The 15,622-nt window shown below is 51.5% G+C and overlaps 1 protein-coding gene across 13 annotated transcripts; it reads right to left on the minus strand.

Moving 5' to 3' along the window:
- Window positions 1–2,502: 2,502 nt before the first annotated feature.
- On the minus strand, window positions 2,503–14,692 carry Cdk16 (cyclin dependent kinase 16). 13 transcript variants are annotated; one of them, XM_004871577.3, is made up of 17 exons: window positions 14,250–14,661; window positions 9,111–9,318; window positions 8,712–8,927; window positions 8,378–8,511; window positions 8,162–8,287; window positions 8,006–8,062; window positions 7,802–7,916; window positions 7,059–7,153; window positions 6,898–6,960; window positions 6,519–6,642; window positions 6,203–6,323; window positions 5,997–6,094; window positions 5,809–5,914; window positions 5,681–5,744; window positions 5,447–5,537; window positions 3,848–3,925; window positions 2,503–3,466 (listed from the first exon to the last, which is right to left on the minus strand). In XM_004871577.3, exons 1-17 carry the CDS (start codon window positions 14,259–14,261, stop codon window positions 3,426–3,428), a joined length of 1,749 nt encoding a protein of 582 aa, XP_004871634.1. In that variant the 5' UTR covers window positions 14,262–14,661; the 3' UTR covers window positions 2,503–3,425. The 13 variants fall into 13 exon arrangements, with proteins under 13 accessions (XP_004871634.1, XP_087046088.1, XP_021105286.1 ...); XM_087189962.1 differs by having other exon boundaries at window positions 5,681–5,723; window positions 14,250–14,659; XM_021249627.2 differs by having other exon boundaries at window positions 8,712–8,799; window positions 14,250–14,657.
- Between the last annotated feature and the right edge of the window lie 930 nt (window positions 14,693–15,622).

A 15,622-nucleotide genomic window follows, 5' to 3' on the forward strand; every position in this document is an offset into this window, starting at 1 on the left:
GAGCTGTGGTTCCAACGCAGGAAATCTGGTTCCAGAGCTGAGACCGTAAACATCAGGCCAGAGAAACCTCTCTCAGAGGCTTCACAAAATCAGAACTGTTTTCACAATACTTTTTCACTCTTGTGAGTGTAGAGGGGAACTATCCAGAGGCTACTGACATAAGCAAAGTCTCTTTGGGTATCCTCAATATTTATAAAGGGATCACAAAACCAAAAAAATTTTTTGGTACCAGGAATCGAACTTGGGACCTTGTGCTTGCGAGACAAAACCAAAAATTTGACAACCATTGCACTAGGCCCCCAGGTTTGTTTTTGTTTTTGTTTTGAGACAAGGTCTCACTATGTAGTTCAAGCTGGCCTTAAACTATGTAGCCCAGGCTGTGGAGGCAGGTGACACCACTCCTGGGTTGGCCCCAGGGTTTCTTAACCTCAACACTGTCATGTCTTTGTTTGGGGTGGGGGGGTACCTCAGGCTGTTCAGCTGCATTTGTGGCATTATCATTAGACACTGATATACCCCTAAGAACAACCCAAAGTACCTGTATCTCCCTCCAGACATTACCAGATATCTTGGGGGTTGAAGGAGTCTCTGATTGAAAAACATTGCACTGAGCTGTGTCACCCTTTTCTCTGGTAGGGCTCCCAGCCCTACTGGTTGGTGGTGACTAGTATTTATCTCTGGCTTTGCATCTACCTGCCTATTGGCTGTCCCCACCTGGCCATCCCACAAACTCCTGGAGAAAGGCTCATGATTCAAAGGCTGTTTAAGTGATTCCTTCACCATCACCACCCAGTCCCTAAGGACAAGAACTGCTTTTTCATATCCCTAGGCCCATGTGTAAACAGGTCTGTCTCCTTGTACAATTTCAACCCGCACCACTCCTACCTCATAATTTATCTATTTTTAGTTAAGCTTTGTGGGGCAGAGATTGTGTCTATTACTATCATTCTGGCCCCAGCCCAGACCTGGCACAGATGAGGGGTCACACACTCAGTTGGGTAAGCCCTGTGGGAGAAAAGGGAGCACGCTGTTCACCTGGCAGTCCCCACAGACAATGGTATTTGAGTTGGGTCTGGCAAATGGAAAGATTCAAGCCCAGTTGAATCTTGTCATACTCAATGAATTGACTCCCCTCACTGCCCCTCTGCAGGCTCCCCCTCCCCATTTACCTGAGCAACCAGGTAAATCCAAGAGGCTTCCTTTTTCAGCCCTAGATTTAGTTTCTTCACCTTCCAGAGACCAATCTCTGCCCACACTAATGATCTCACCAATTCCTAAGGCACTTGGGTAAATTCTAGTCCTTCAAGTCTGGCCTGGCACCCGTTCTCTTTTGCAAGATCCTTTTCCCAACCTCCTTTGCTGCCAGAGGTGGTTATCTCCTCTGATTCTAGCCAAGGGGATGGCACAGGAAGTCTGCTGAGAAGCTTGTGCAAGTTCCAGTCCTATTACAAGAAAACAGAAAGGGTGCCTAGTTTTTGTCTATATTTTGTAACAGGGTCTCGCTATGTAGTTCAGCCTGGCCTCAAACTCAAAATCCTCCTGCCTCAGCCCCTAAGTGCTACGAGTGCCTGTTTTCACAAGTTGCTTTCCCATCTCTGTAGACGTGGCAGCCATTGTGTCACCATGAGGCTGAATGCTGAGGTAGTGATTAGATACAGGTCACCACCACTGGGCTTCAGTGAACAACCACTTAATTAGGCTTGCTATTATAGTACTTGCAGCATTTGCCTTGCCCACCCCTCCTCTTCTGCGTGTAAGTCTATTCTTGGCTTTGCCCAAGATGGTGGAACAGGAGCTAGAATTCACAGGAGTGAGAAAACTAAAGCCTCAACTAGTCTCACACCATTTGACCTCTGGCCTGCTGCAAACCACTGCATCCTTCCCAGGATCATCACACCCCGCCACGGATTTCATTAGACACCAGTAATCCAAAATTCCACCTCCATCTATAATTCCTCTCCTGAACCTGATCCATGTAATTAAAGGATTCCTCTACCTAGCGGTTCAAAATTTACCCTCCTCTCATTCCCTCCAATTGGCCTTCTTCAGTGTTGTAGTTGGATATGTAGTGGTCACACTGGGCCTGCCTCTTCTACCCACCCTGGTTCTATTGGGTCCCCCCGTGTCCTTCAGTTGCTCTATATCCTCTTGCTTCCACCCTGTCAGGACTCCTCATATTACTGGTTAAGGTTTTTTTTGCATTTTCGCAGCAGGTGGCGAAACCACTGAGCTAAATCCCCAGCCCACTGCTGGATAAGTTTAACTCCTCCTTCTGTTTGATTCTCAGCCCATCAACCTACTCATCCTGCCCTACCTGCTTCAACCATTCCACCATTAGGTGTGCAATTCCTCAGAGGCCTTTTTCATGGTTGTGCTGTGTCCCTGGCTCACTCCGATGCTCTCCCAGATGATTGGGACCAGATATGAATTCAAGGTCTTAGCAATCACCCCAGCTTAAGTCCCACCCCTCCTCATAAGGATTTGCAATCAGGCTTTTCACTTTAGACTTTTTAATATTTCATACAGCGATTATGGTGCATTCAGGAACCCAACCCCCCAAATCCCACTAGGAGGGCTCCCACCCCTGCCCTCCCACCCCGTTTAAGGGCCCCAGAGCTTAGGGTGGAGGAAGGGGAGGTAACCACCCATCCAGGGACTGACCCTGGAGACTGTCCCTGCCCTGCCTCACCCTCCCAGGGGTTAGGAGGCAACACCTGGGCACAACCCCCATGTGCCCCTCTGTCCCTGCTTGTGCACATATACACACTATGGCTCCTTACTGAGTTGGTCAGTTCCTGGCAGGGGCCCTACTCAACAGCACCGAGTGGGAAAGGGCAGGAGGGCTGGGCTGGGGAGACCCTGAGAAGGAAGGAGGCCCTGGCTATGGGACTGCAGGAGGAAGAGTGGGGCCCCCACCTTGTCCATCTCCCAGAGTCCCCAATAGTTCCCAGATCCCCCTGTGGCTGGGGACAGCAGGTGGGGGAAGGAAGGTGAGTGGCCGAGGCATGCTTTCCCATAGCCAATCCCAGGGTCTGGTATGGTCAGGGTTCCAAATAGGGGCTGTGTGTGGCCCTGCTTCTGAAAGGCTGGGAGTGGGGCTTCATTGCACAAAATACTGTGGGAGGGCCACACGCAGGGAGGTGGGGCCCAGCCAGTCTGTATACAAGAGATATTGCATTTAAAAGAATGAAAACCTCATTTAAAATAATTAAAAAAACAACGAATGAAACAAACAAACAAAAAAGGCCCACACAACATGAGGCAGGTGAGACAGGCAGGAAAGCAGGCAGAGGATGCCTAAGACCAAGGCACCTCTACCTTCTTGTCTGAGTCGAGAGCCCCAGCCTGGGCTAGCTCCAGACCCCTGGCTGGCCGCGGGATAGTGGTCCTGGGGGAGGGTATGACGAGGAGGGGTAGGCCTGGCCTCAGTGTGGGAGGCTGGCACGGCCATGCTGTCCGCCAGCAACTACCAAGACAGAGAGAGACAAACCAAGCAGAGGGGTGATGAGAGCTTTGTTAGCACCCAGCAGACAGGCCAATGGGTGGGTTGACAGGCCAATGGTAGGATGTTTGGGCAGGTGCCAGGGAACAAGTGGGCAGGCGAGCATGGCTCAGGCAGGTAGACAGGCAGCAGCAGGGAGAATGCAGTTGGGGCTGCCCTGTGAGGGGAGTGGCATCCCTCCAGCTGCTGCCTGCTGGGGCCTCGGTCTGTGCCTTAGAACTTGGCTTAGAACTCGGTGTCCACCACATGGAAAGCTGGCCTGCCTGCAGGGAAAGCAGAGCGACGGCTGTTGGTAGGCAAGCAGGTTGGTGGGTGAGGGAGGGGGAGAGGTGGGAGCATACCTACCTGAGTCAGGCATTGATGAGGACCGAAGGCTGGCCTCTTTTTGGAGCTGGATCTCTTTTAGTGCAAATACGGAAGTAGCTGTGGATGGAGGGGACAGACGTGGGGTTGACTCATGGGGCTATCCAGGACCAGCCCCCCATGTGACCTCACTGTGGGAATAAGAATGAGTTGCCCCTTCTTTGAGAGAATTATTTGACAGATTAAACAACTTGAGAAGATGAGATATGGATTACTGCATGAAACAAAGAAATCATTAATTTGATGTGTCAGGTATGATAATGGTATTACAATTACCACCTGTTATGTCCAAGGATGGGTAGTATTTGGGGATTTATTTATTTTTATTTTTTTTGAGACAGGGTCTTGCTATGCAGTTTAGGCTGGCTTTGAACTCAAGGCTATCCTCCTGCCTCAACCTCCCCCAAGTCCTTGGATTATAGGTGTGTGCCACCACAGGGCTTGGGGATTTGATTTAAATACTAATCCAGTGGGAGGACTGTGGGCCATTATTTTAGGTATGATGATGACAGTTATTTTAAAAAGTCTTTTATAGGGCCGGGGATTTAGCCCAGTGGTTCCGGCGCCTGCCTCGCAAGTGCAAGGTTCCGAGTTCGATCCCCAGTACCAAAAAATTTAAAAAAAAAAAAAAAAAGTCTTTTATAAATACATGCTGAAATTAAGGATGTGATGCCTGGGATTGGATTTGATACAAAATAATCAGAGGGAAATAAAACCAGTTTTGCCACCAGCTGATAAGTTGTTGGAGTACATGTGGCATCATATTGTTCTAATATGTAAGTATGTATAATTTGGAAATGTCCATATTAAAAAGTTTTTTAATACAAAGAGAACATCCCATATGATTCCATTTCTATAAAGTGCAAGGGCTGGGCAAACTTATTTATGCTGTTAGGAAACAAAATAGTAGGATTGAAAAAAACAGCAGGATCGGAGGTATAACTCAGTGCTATAGTGCTTGCCTAGCATACAAAAGGCCCTGGGTTGCATCTCCAATACTAGAAAAAAAAATTCAAAACAGTGGTTCCTGTTGGGGAGGGGGACTAGAATAACCCAAGGTGAGGAGCTCTGGGGGAGCATCTATTGTTCAGTTACATAGGTGTGTTTAGTTTGTGAAAATTCACTGTGTTGTATACTTGTGATCTGTGCATTTTGTACCATATATATTAAAGGAAATGTCTATTTTTTAAAAAGTAAAATTACACTGCATTTTTTTGAGACAGGGTCTCACTATATAGTTCAGGGTGGCCTCAAACTCACTATGCAGACCAGGCTGGCTTCGAATTTGCAGCGATCTTCCTGCCTCAGCTTCCCAAGTACTGGGATTACAGGCATGTGCCACCATGCCCAGCGGTATTTATTTTTATGTACTGTATGTTTTGAAAATTTTCATGAAAGGAAAAGGAACTGAAAACTAAAAAAAAATTTTTATAATAAATATAACTTATCACACATGTCAACGAGGATGTCCCTTCCTTAGAGATGGCATAGCTGGAACCCTATACAACCTGCTCAGCTGTCCCCAGCAGTCTGTTTCCCACAGTCCCTGCCTCAGCCCAACCACTCCCCTGCTCCACTCACTGTCAGGAAGTTTGTGGATCCGCTCCCCCAGGCTGAGAAAGAATAGATGTTTCATGGCATCCTCTGCAGAGATCCGATTTCGGCCCTCAAACTGAGTTGGGGGAGGAGGGTATATTGGTATTTTCAACAAATAGGTCTTTTTTCCTGTCTGCCTCAGATCCTACCCTGGAGATCCATTTCCCCACACCTGGAGTACCCCCCTCACCCAAGGCTGGTCCAGAAATGTATTCTCACCTGCAGCAGCTTGGTGAGGAGGTCAGCCCCGTCGCTATCAAGTCTACCGCAAGGACAAGGGGACCTGCTTTACATTGAGTTTGGGCACTCTGAACCCTAATACCCACGCACCCACCCACCAGCCTCACCGGGGTGCATGGCTCAGAAGGGCCTCAGCTCGGTACTTGGGGTAGTTGTATGTCTTAAACTCCTCGTTAGACAGGATGCCTGGCCATGTTTCCTCAGTTGGGGTTCCTGGCAGGGAAGAAGAGTTACTCCAAACATCTCCGGTCCTCCCTGCATGTTCTCATAGCTCCTAGGGTACATGCCTCCTCACCTAAGATGCGGAAGATGAAGTGCAGCTGTTCCTCCACTGTGGAGCCCGGGAAGAGAGGCCGGCCTGTGGCCATCTCATAGAAGATGCAGCCCACACCCCTGGGCAGGGAAGGCACAGTAAATAAGGAGGCAGCTGGCTAGGTAACTGTTGTGATGAAGCCACCCCCTTCACTGCCTGGCCCCTGATACACTTTCACCTCTCCTCACCACATGTCAATTTGGGTAGAGTAGTCTGTGGACCCAAGCAGGATGTCAGGGGGCCGGTACCACAGTGTCACCACCTCATTGGAGTAGGTCTTCGTTGGGATTGACTTGGCCCGGGCCAGGCCTAGGAATTGAAGAGAGGGCAGCTGGAATAATGAGACCATTGGCAGTCTGAGGGAGAGGACAGTTTGGACTGAGGGTGGCCTAGGTAAAGTCTGGAGAGGCTGAAGGGGCATGAGACTAGCTACGCAGTCACAGGAAGAGCATTGCTGGGAGAGTAAGGCTTGGGGATCAACAGGAAGGGGGAGATTGGTGGTACCAAAGTCAGCCAGCTTGAGTTCTCCCCTCTCATTGATGAGCAGGTTCTGGGGCTTGAGGTCTCGGTGTAGCACCTTCTGCCGGTGGCAGTAGGCCAGGCCACGGAGCAGCTGGAACAGGAACAGCTGGGGACCCAGGAATAGCAGGCAGAGGTCAAAGAGTATCCAGCAGTCCAATCCTGGCAAGCAGGCATTGATCCCTCCCAAACAGACACCAAGCCCTGAGCTTTGTCACACAAAAAAGGACAGGCTCCCAATGCCCTCCAAGGCTCCCAGCAAACAAGCCAAATGGGAAAAAGGCTGTTTCTGGGGATCTGTAGGGTGAGGTGGAATGGGTGACTGGGGGGCCCCTCCTGCCCCTGCTTCCTGCCCCACACCCACTTTCACATTGTGCATGTTGATGACGTTCCCACAGTCATCCAGGTACTGCTTCAGGTCCTTGTCCTGAAGAGAAAAGAGACAGTATAGGAATGAAAGTTACGTCGTGTGGCTGCTGACCACCTGCCCGCCTCCTGCCACAGCCCACTGCCACCCAACCTTACCAGGTACTCAAAGACAAGGGTGAGAGACTTCTCTGTGTGGATGATATCATGTAGTGTAACGATGTTGGCATGTTTGAGGTCCTTGAGCAGGGACACTGCAGAAACATGGGAATGGGATGGGGCAAGAGTCAGCTGCCCTCTCCCCCTGCCCCCCAGGACAAAGGTGAGGATAAGGACCAGATAGATGAGCCCAGGTTTCCTTCTTTCCCCATGCTGTTTAGGGTAATCCCTCACAGCAACCATCTCTAACTCACCCTATGCTAGAAATAAGTGTACCCATGTTCCAGATGTGGAAAATAAGGCCCAGAGAAGAGTATCATGCAAGAACCCAGGACTGCAGCCATAGGTTCATGTGACACTAGATTTTCACAACCTGTTTTGGGGAAGGAGCCTTGCTCCAAACCTCAGTATATAGGCCAGCAGCACAGTGTGAAGCTGGGTTTGCACACCCACTTTTTATGCAATTAAAATCCATTCCATGTAATACTGTGAGCCTTTTAAGGTGTACTTTCAACAACAAAGTGAGCACCATGGTTTGCAATTGGTTCACTTTCCTTGGTTCATTCATAAATTCTTGGTTACCCTGATTATGACTTGGATATGCAGGTGATGGGCATTCTCACAAAGTCCAGACAGAGCGTTGGGGGGCAGATGTCCCAGAACCCCCAGTCTGTCCTCACACAGAGCACGAGTGTGTGCATGTGAGTCAGAAAAGCCTAAGGCAGATGAAATGGGGTCTGTACCTTCCCGTATGGCCGTGCAGGGTGCCCCCTCTTCATGTTCCAGTCTGATCTCCTTGAGTGCCACAAGGTTGTCTGTGAGCTTGCTTTTGCCTTTGTATACAGTGGCATAGGTACCCTAGGATTTGAGCAAGTGACAGAAGTCGCACTATGAGACTCCAGAGTTCCCACTGACCCCTACCCTACCATGGACCTCCTGTCTCTCACCTCACCCAGCTTGTCCAGCTTGATGTATGTCTCCAGTTTCCCAAACCCAATCTCGGACTGTGGGGTGAAGGAAGCAAGTTAAAGCAGACTCAGGGGAAGGCAGTGAGAGTGGAGGAGGAGGAAGAGGAGGACAGGACAGGAACAGAAGGTGCTCACCAGGCTGACACGGCGGAGGCGGCGGCTAAGGGGCTTGTCAAAGATGGGGCTATTGAGGGTCAGCTTCTCAAGGTAGCCCTCGGGCAGCCGGATGTCGGCTGGTAGCGATAGGCGCTTGTTGATGTCCTACCAGGCAAGAAACAGGACCATGAGCTCCTCCTCTCCAGATCTAACCCCTTTTCCAGCTCCTCTATCACCAGGATGAGGGTGAAGCACCTCAGTGGAGATCTTTCGTGGAGGGTGGTTGCGCATGCGCACTCTCACTGGAGACTGCACCTCATCCGAGGATGTGGCTGAAGCCTGGTCACTCTCCCCATCAGACCCCATCTTCAAATCCTCGTGTACAATCTCTGGTGGCAGGGAGAGGAGGAGGGCACGCCAGGTGGTGTCAAGAAAATCCCCTCCCCCACATAATGTATTCCCTCATCACACCCATATGTGCACATGGCCCTTGGAGCAGCCTGGAGTCCCTCAGGGAGAGGGTGGTGGGCCCCAGGGAAGCCCAGGCAGGCCCAGGACAGGTTATACAGAGTGGGAGAGCAATAGTCACCTGGTGGAGCACCCCGTTCCAGGGGTGAGCTGAGACTGCGGCTGGCCCAGGGCCAGAAGGCAGGTAGCGGCAGAGGTAGCCAAGAGCCCTGGGAAGGCAGGCCCAGGGCGGGCGGGCGCTGGGAGGCCTGGGAGGGCCACCGTGGAGTGCAGGAGAAGGGCAGAGGGAGCCTTGGGGCAGCTGCAACAGGCAAGGAACCCTTCCTCCCCCTGGGGCCTGGACACAAAGCCAAGGAAAGGGCACAAATGGACAAACAGACAGAGGGTATTGAAAAGGAAAATATGGAAGGGGGAGAAAATGGAGAAAGGAAAATGAAAACAACAAAATTCTAGAGGAATTTGGCCGAAAGGCAGCACCTGGGAACTGAGGGTGGGGATAGGGAATAGTCAGTGGACCCACCTGGTGCAGAGCTGAGTGGGCCCCGTCCACAGCGTGGTTCACCAGGAGGTATGCATGTAGGGGCCTCTCCAAGGTCACTGCCACCACCCCCGCCACTCTCATCCAGGCCTATCTGCTCGGGGGCACCATTGGTCTTGTCTAGGCCTCGGCCCCCTCGGAGTGTCATCGACAGCTGCCGTTTGATCTTCTTCATCCGATCCATGGCGACCTGAGCAGGGGCATGGATAGACACAAGTGGGATCCACATTAGCTTGAACATCATGGGCCCCCTAAAGCCTCTGACAGTCTAGTGAGGGGCATTGACATGAACATGTATTAGAGCCCACCCAACCACTACAGACCCCTGGAAAAACTCAGGATTTCTGGAAATATGGCAAGAATAGAGTCCCTTGTCATTATCGGCCTACCTACAGCCAGCCCCTTGGGAACCTACTCCTGAGTAGCCCACCTGGATCCTCAGACTTGTGTAGCTGGCTGAGGGCAAAGGCCCACCCAAGGAATTGTTGGTCTCTACAGTGGTAGCCTCACTGTAGGAGCAGAGAACTCCATAGCACTCATCTTCAGGTGCAGCGTCAGTGACAGACCCAGCCATAGGTGGAACAAAGGGCTGGCCAAGAACAGTGAGACCACTGACACAGCCTTGGCCGTGCCTATAGAATGGCATCTTCCGCTGACACAAGCCCCACCTTACCCCCAACTACCAAGGCAGGATGCTTTCTGAGGCCACAATGACCCTCCTGCCTCCCCGCAGCAACCATCCTCATGGAGATTAGAGGACCACACCCCTGCTCTACCCAGGTAGGGGAAGGAGATCCTTGCCCAGACCCAACCACTGGGCAGGATTGTGGGAGTGCCTCAGGGCACATCAGCTGTCCTCAGGGCTAAGGAAAGGTATGATCAAGTTGGAAACTACAGGGCCAACCCTGTATTTTCATAAGCCAAGTCACATCTCTCCTCAAACTGAGAATATACCACATCTTCCGTCTCACTCCAAATCAATGCCCAAGTCCTCAATGTGGCCCACAGTTCTTAGCCCATTTTCCCTGGTTATATATCAGGTCTCAACACTACCCTGATCATTCCTAGCTGCTGTTCTGCAACCATACCCAGTAGAGTCCCACCTCAGGGGTCTTTGCACTGGATGTTCCTGGTACCCGAAACACCCTTTCCCCAGCTGTGAAATAGTTAATTCCCCACCCTTTTCAAACCATTGCTCAAATGTCACCTTTTTCATGAGGTCTCCATGAATAATCATATTGAAAATCTCAACCATTCTGAGCTCCCTCACCTTGCCAGTGATCCCCCCAGCACTCATCACCTCCTCAGAAATGACACCATCTACTATTGGTTTCTTTGCTCTTTACTGTCTCTCTCCTCACGGCCACTAGATCAGCTCCGCCAGAGTAGATTTCTGTCTGTTTAGGTCACCGCTATATCCTGAGGACCTAGAATAGTGACTGACACAGAGTAGACACTCAAAAAGTGCATGTGGCAGAAATGAATGAATCAGGGGGCTGAGGGCCTGGGACCAACCTCTGCTGAGGTGGTGAGTCCCTACTAATCATGAACAACCCCTAGCAAGTTAGCCCAGGAATGCTGACATCAACAGGAAGACGGCCTAAATGGGCTGCTGGAGGGAAAAGGCCCATCAAAAGCTTTAGGCTGGCCTTCTTCTGCTTCCTCCTGGGCACTACGACAATGGGCACTACGACAGCAAGGAGGGGGAAAGACCTGGCCCAGGAACCATCTGGACTCACAGCAGGGCCTAAGATGGCCCTGGGCCTAAAGGAAGTAGAGCTAGATAGGAGGTCGAGGATGAAGCTGGGGCTGGATTCAAGGAGAGAAAATGGGTCATCTGTTACCTTGAAATCAAGTGCTTACCCTAGCAGTTCCCACCTCCTCTTCAGCCTGGCTGGACTCACTGCCCCTAAGAGGGGATGAGGGGTCAGCCTAGCAGAAAGACTGACCTCACAGGTTGCGGTCCACCATAGAGAACCCAGGATAATGACGACAAAATCCTGATGCTGGAGACCAAACAGTGCACCTAAGGCTGGGGAAGGTGAAGCATGGCCAACTCCCAAAGACTACCTTGTGTGTTCCATATGGCAGATACCCAGTTGCTTTGCATAGGGTGACAGGGAATAGGGGGAGGGACTAGGAGGAACCGTAAGTAGAACTGAATGTAGGTTAGAAAGGGAGCCGGGAGGAACCATGGGTCCATGACCTCTAAATGGAACCCCCAAGGGTCGGACATGTTGGAATTCAATTTGGGGGGGATTGAAGATGGGACACAAAATCTGTGTATTATACAACACTTCCAGTGGGGGAGGGCTTGGCAGGTTCCTGTGAACAGAAACACCTGGACATTTATATGCAGCAAAACTTTTAAATATTATCATTTCAGTTTTCTGAACATATTGATTTCAGAATAAGTGAAAGACATAGCAAGGAAGTGGACATACAGCTCCACCCCAAGAGGTCATATGTCCGTCTTGACCCCTAAGGACACACATCCTCCTCAGACTACTCTCATACTCAAGCATACTAACCACCTGATACCACACAGAACACTGAGGACACAGTCATCACACTCTACTACTCCCATAGGCACACACCTCATTCTGTCCAGAAATCCATGGGTACACATCAGCTCTCAAGTGGCCTCACTGGACCTTAATTCCCACTAGCACCCATGATTTCTTTTATCTCTAACCCCCATCAGCACTCAAAGTTCTAACCTATCACACTGAATTCTGATGACATACACTCAGCCCCCTCTAAGAAACTCTTACCATCACATTCTTTTTGATTTGTTTTTGATTTTTGGTTTGAGACAGTCTCACTGTGTCGTTCAGTTCTCACTGTGCCTCGAACTCACTATGTAGCCCTGGCCTCGAACTCTCAGCAATCCTCCTGCCTCAGCCTCCCTAGTGTTGGGATTACAGGCATGTGCCACTACCATCCCCACCTTCCATCACATTCTTGAACCCCTCCCTGGCCCAGCTGCCTGTTAGCTTCTTCATAACACTAATTCCCTCCCATTAACCTACAGTTCCCCCCACGATTCAGACCCTCACTAACTTGCACTTGGGTTGCTCCACAGCTGAATGAGTGCTCACACAGTTCTGAATCGCATTAGCACAAAGTGAAACTTGCAAGTGCCTGGCTAGTTTCACTTACCATCAGGACCTTTCCAAACTGGTCCTTCACTTTACGCTGACCCTTATTACGAGCACACACTGGGCCTTACACATTCCTGCCTCCCCTTAGCACACCCTGAACTACTCAGCTCTATTCCTCAGGGACACACAAACACTATTCTATAAAAGCCTGACCCTCATTAGTGCACACAGCTCTCCATTCAGCCCTGACCCCCATTAACACAAACTTCAGTCTTCTATGGTCGTGGTCCACTTTAGCACCTCCACGCTATCCCATGTTCCTGTCCTCTACTACTCTTTGCTTCAACCCCTCCACAGCCATAACCTCCGTTGGTTCACTTGGATCTCTTCATAGGCCTGATTCCCCTATTACACACTAGATCCCTCCCATCAGCACTCTATGAACCTCAATACACTCCACTGTCCTACGGACATGAACACTGTCTTTCTTCACTAGCATACTCTGTTCTGTGCTTACTAGCATATACCAGACCTCGGGCTGCTCTGACTCTCCCCTCAATGCCAAAGTGCCCCTATGGCTCAAAACACACAATAGCAGTCATTAGAGCTTCAAATACAGAATCATCCTGAACCTTCTGGGGTCTCATATTCCCTTTCATAGTGGAGAATCACACCTCACCTTGGTCCTTAGCACACTGAGCTCTTATAGTGCTGAGACAATTCCCTCAAGTCACCATCCCACACTTACATACACAATTCTAATACCCCCACAAACTCGGGTCGGTCTTCCACCATCCTGTCCCCATTACACATCTTTGGTACTTCCACTGCTTTGCCCCCATTGGTATAGTATATACTGTGCCTCACAAGACAGATCTTTACTATATACACACACCCTTACAGCCATGACCCTCAACAGCACACACTCACACTTGAGTCCTTCAACTGCTTGTTCCTCTATGAGCACTCTGGACTCTCACACAGTACTAACACCATCCTGACCCTCATCACTACACACAGGGCATCAGAACCCTGATCCTTTTAGTGCTCCTTCTGGTACCGTTACTATCCTGTTCCCCGTTAATATACACTGGGCCTCTCTGCAGCCCTAACCTTCACTAGCTTGTTTTGGAACTAAACTGACTCCCTAGCCCCTATTGCAGACCCTCAGGTCCCTCTCCACCCTACCATTCCCTTCCATTACCTCACACTGGGCCTCAAAATTTACACAACCATAAGGCTACATGCTCCGACCCTTACACAACTCAGGCCATTAGCAAACGTCAAATCTTTCACCACTCTATCACCCACTCCCACAACCTCTGGTCCTTTTGCCACCTTGCTCCTCTTTAGCACTTCCCATCCCCAGATCTCAGTACGGCCCAGGGCGGGGACAAGGTCAGGGAGGCCTCAAATGACCCCCCCTGTCCCGGTGCATTCTGGGAGATTAGCTGGGGGAGGGGGCACCTGCCAGGCGAACAGCTCAGACCCCAGCACCCCCTGGGGTCGGGGCTGGTTCCACAGGAGGAACGGCAGCCCCTCCCCCCCAAGTCTGGGAGACGCGCTCACCGGCGGGGGCGCGCGAGCAACCTCAGAGCCGCGGGGCCGGCGCGGCGGCGCCTGGGGCGGCGGCCCAAGATGAGGCCGCGCGACCTCCTTCTCCTCCAGTTCGCCGCAGGCGCCCGTCCCAGTAGTCTTCGGCCATGGCTGCTGGGCCCGGGCCGCCGCCGGCTGAGGAGGAGGAGGCGGCGGCGGCGGCGGTGGCTGAGGCGGAGGCGGCGTCCCGCTCAGCCGGCCATGAGCTTGGCCGCTGCGGGCGATGCCCTGGGGCTCGTTGGCGTCCGCTCTCAACCGATCGCTCACGGCGGCTTGCGGCTCAGGGCCAACTGCTCGCGGAGACACCGCCGATCCCAGGGCAGAACAGCCAAAGGCCCAACCGCCGCGCGCACCGCGCGCCGCGCTCCGCGCATGCGCACGCACGCGCTGGAAAAGGTGAATTAGAAAGGAGGGGACTCACCTCGGACTGCATGTGCCAAAAGACCCGTCCGCAGTGAGAGGGGGCGCGGCCATTGCGCGCCCACAGAGGAATGTGGCGCCTGCCCTGGAACGGCGCCAGGAAGAAATGGAGAGGTTGTTTAGTATTCAGTTTCGAGCTTGCCAGAAGTTTGCTAACGCCGAGGTGAGCAGCAGTCAGTAACCAGGCGTGCCAGTCACCACTCGCTCCCCCTGCTCGATTTCACTTGGTACTTCCCCATGGTAGCCAACGGGACTTTTGCAAGGAGGAAAAAGACCGATGAGGTAATTAGTTCTAGTTCCTTCAGGTGCCTCGACAGGCACGAATTGTAAAGATTCGAGAGATGACTTTTCTCAGAGAAGTGGCCTGGATAATCATTGGCCTTTACTACCTTAGCTGGGATGTCTAGCCCCGCCCTGCTGCCCCCCACCACCGCAGGCTCATTCCCACTGTGAACGTGTACGGCCCCGCCCTTTAAGGTTGTCGTGGAGCCAATCGGATTAGCTCTTTGTGGTGAGGCAGAGCAGAATGAAGGGCGTGGCTGAACTGGCGGAGGATTTCGCTTTCTTCCCTGGTTTCCCTTTCTACTCTGCCCGATTTTTATTGGTTTTAACCGTCGGGGGGGGGGGGGGTGGTCTCCTTTTTGTTCTGAGATCCTGTGTCACTATAGGCTCAATATTCCGCAAGGTGATTGGCCCAAAGAACGTTCAACCAGTCTCCGTCCCGCCTTTAACCCTTTCCATCTGCTTCAACTGGCCTCTTGAGGTGGAGCCTAGGCGGAGGGGAAAGGCGGATCTTAAGAGGGGGCCGGCCTCGCTACTGCGCATGCTTGAAATTTTGGGTGGGGCGGGGCCTCTTCCTGTCTCCTAGGATTATTTGCAAAGCTTCCTGCCACCTCTCTATATCCCTGCCCGTCACAGCCCCTCCCGTGGCTCCCCTTGCTCCGTGGTTTTCTTTCCCTTGTATCTGTTGGCTTCTGCTGTGTGCCACACTGCTAGGCATACCTAATCCTCTGCCTGCAAAACTACTGTCTCCAAGTCCAGCTCAAATGGCAACAGCCTTCAGCAGGCCTTCTGGGAATTCCTTACACAGCACCGCAGTTCAAAGGCAGCTTCCTTCCCTCTTCTGGGCTTACGTTTATGGTAGCCTTGGTGACACCCCTACGGTTTTCAGTAAAGTTCACGTTAACAAGGGCTTCCTACCATGATGGGAATGGAAATATTGACAAGGCAAAAGTCCTCACCACAGGCTAGACCTCATCTCCTACCCTTCTTCTTATTCCAGCCATACTAGCTTCCTTCTAACTCCTCCTGAATGGAAGCAGGCACAATCCCTCTGGAACTTTGCATTTATTGTTCCCTTTGCCTGCAGTGTGT

This window comes from Heterocephalus glaber, unplaced genomic scaffold (assembly GCF_053883595.1).
Source record: "Heterocephalus glaber isolate CG9 unplaced genomic scaffold, H.glaber_assembly_v1.0 deba00001547, whole genome shotgun sequence".
Classification (NCBI taxonomy): domain Eukaryota; kingdom Metazoa; phylum Chordata; class Mammalia; order Rodentia; family Bathyergidae; genus Heterocephalus; species Heterocephalus glaber.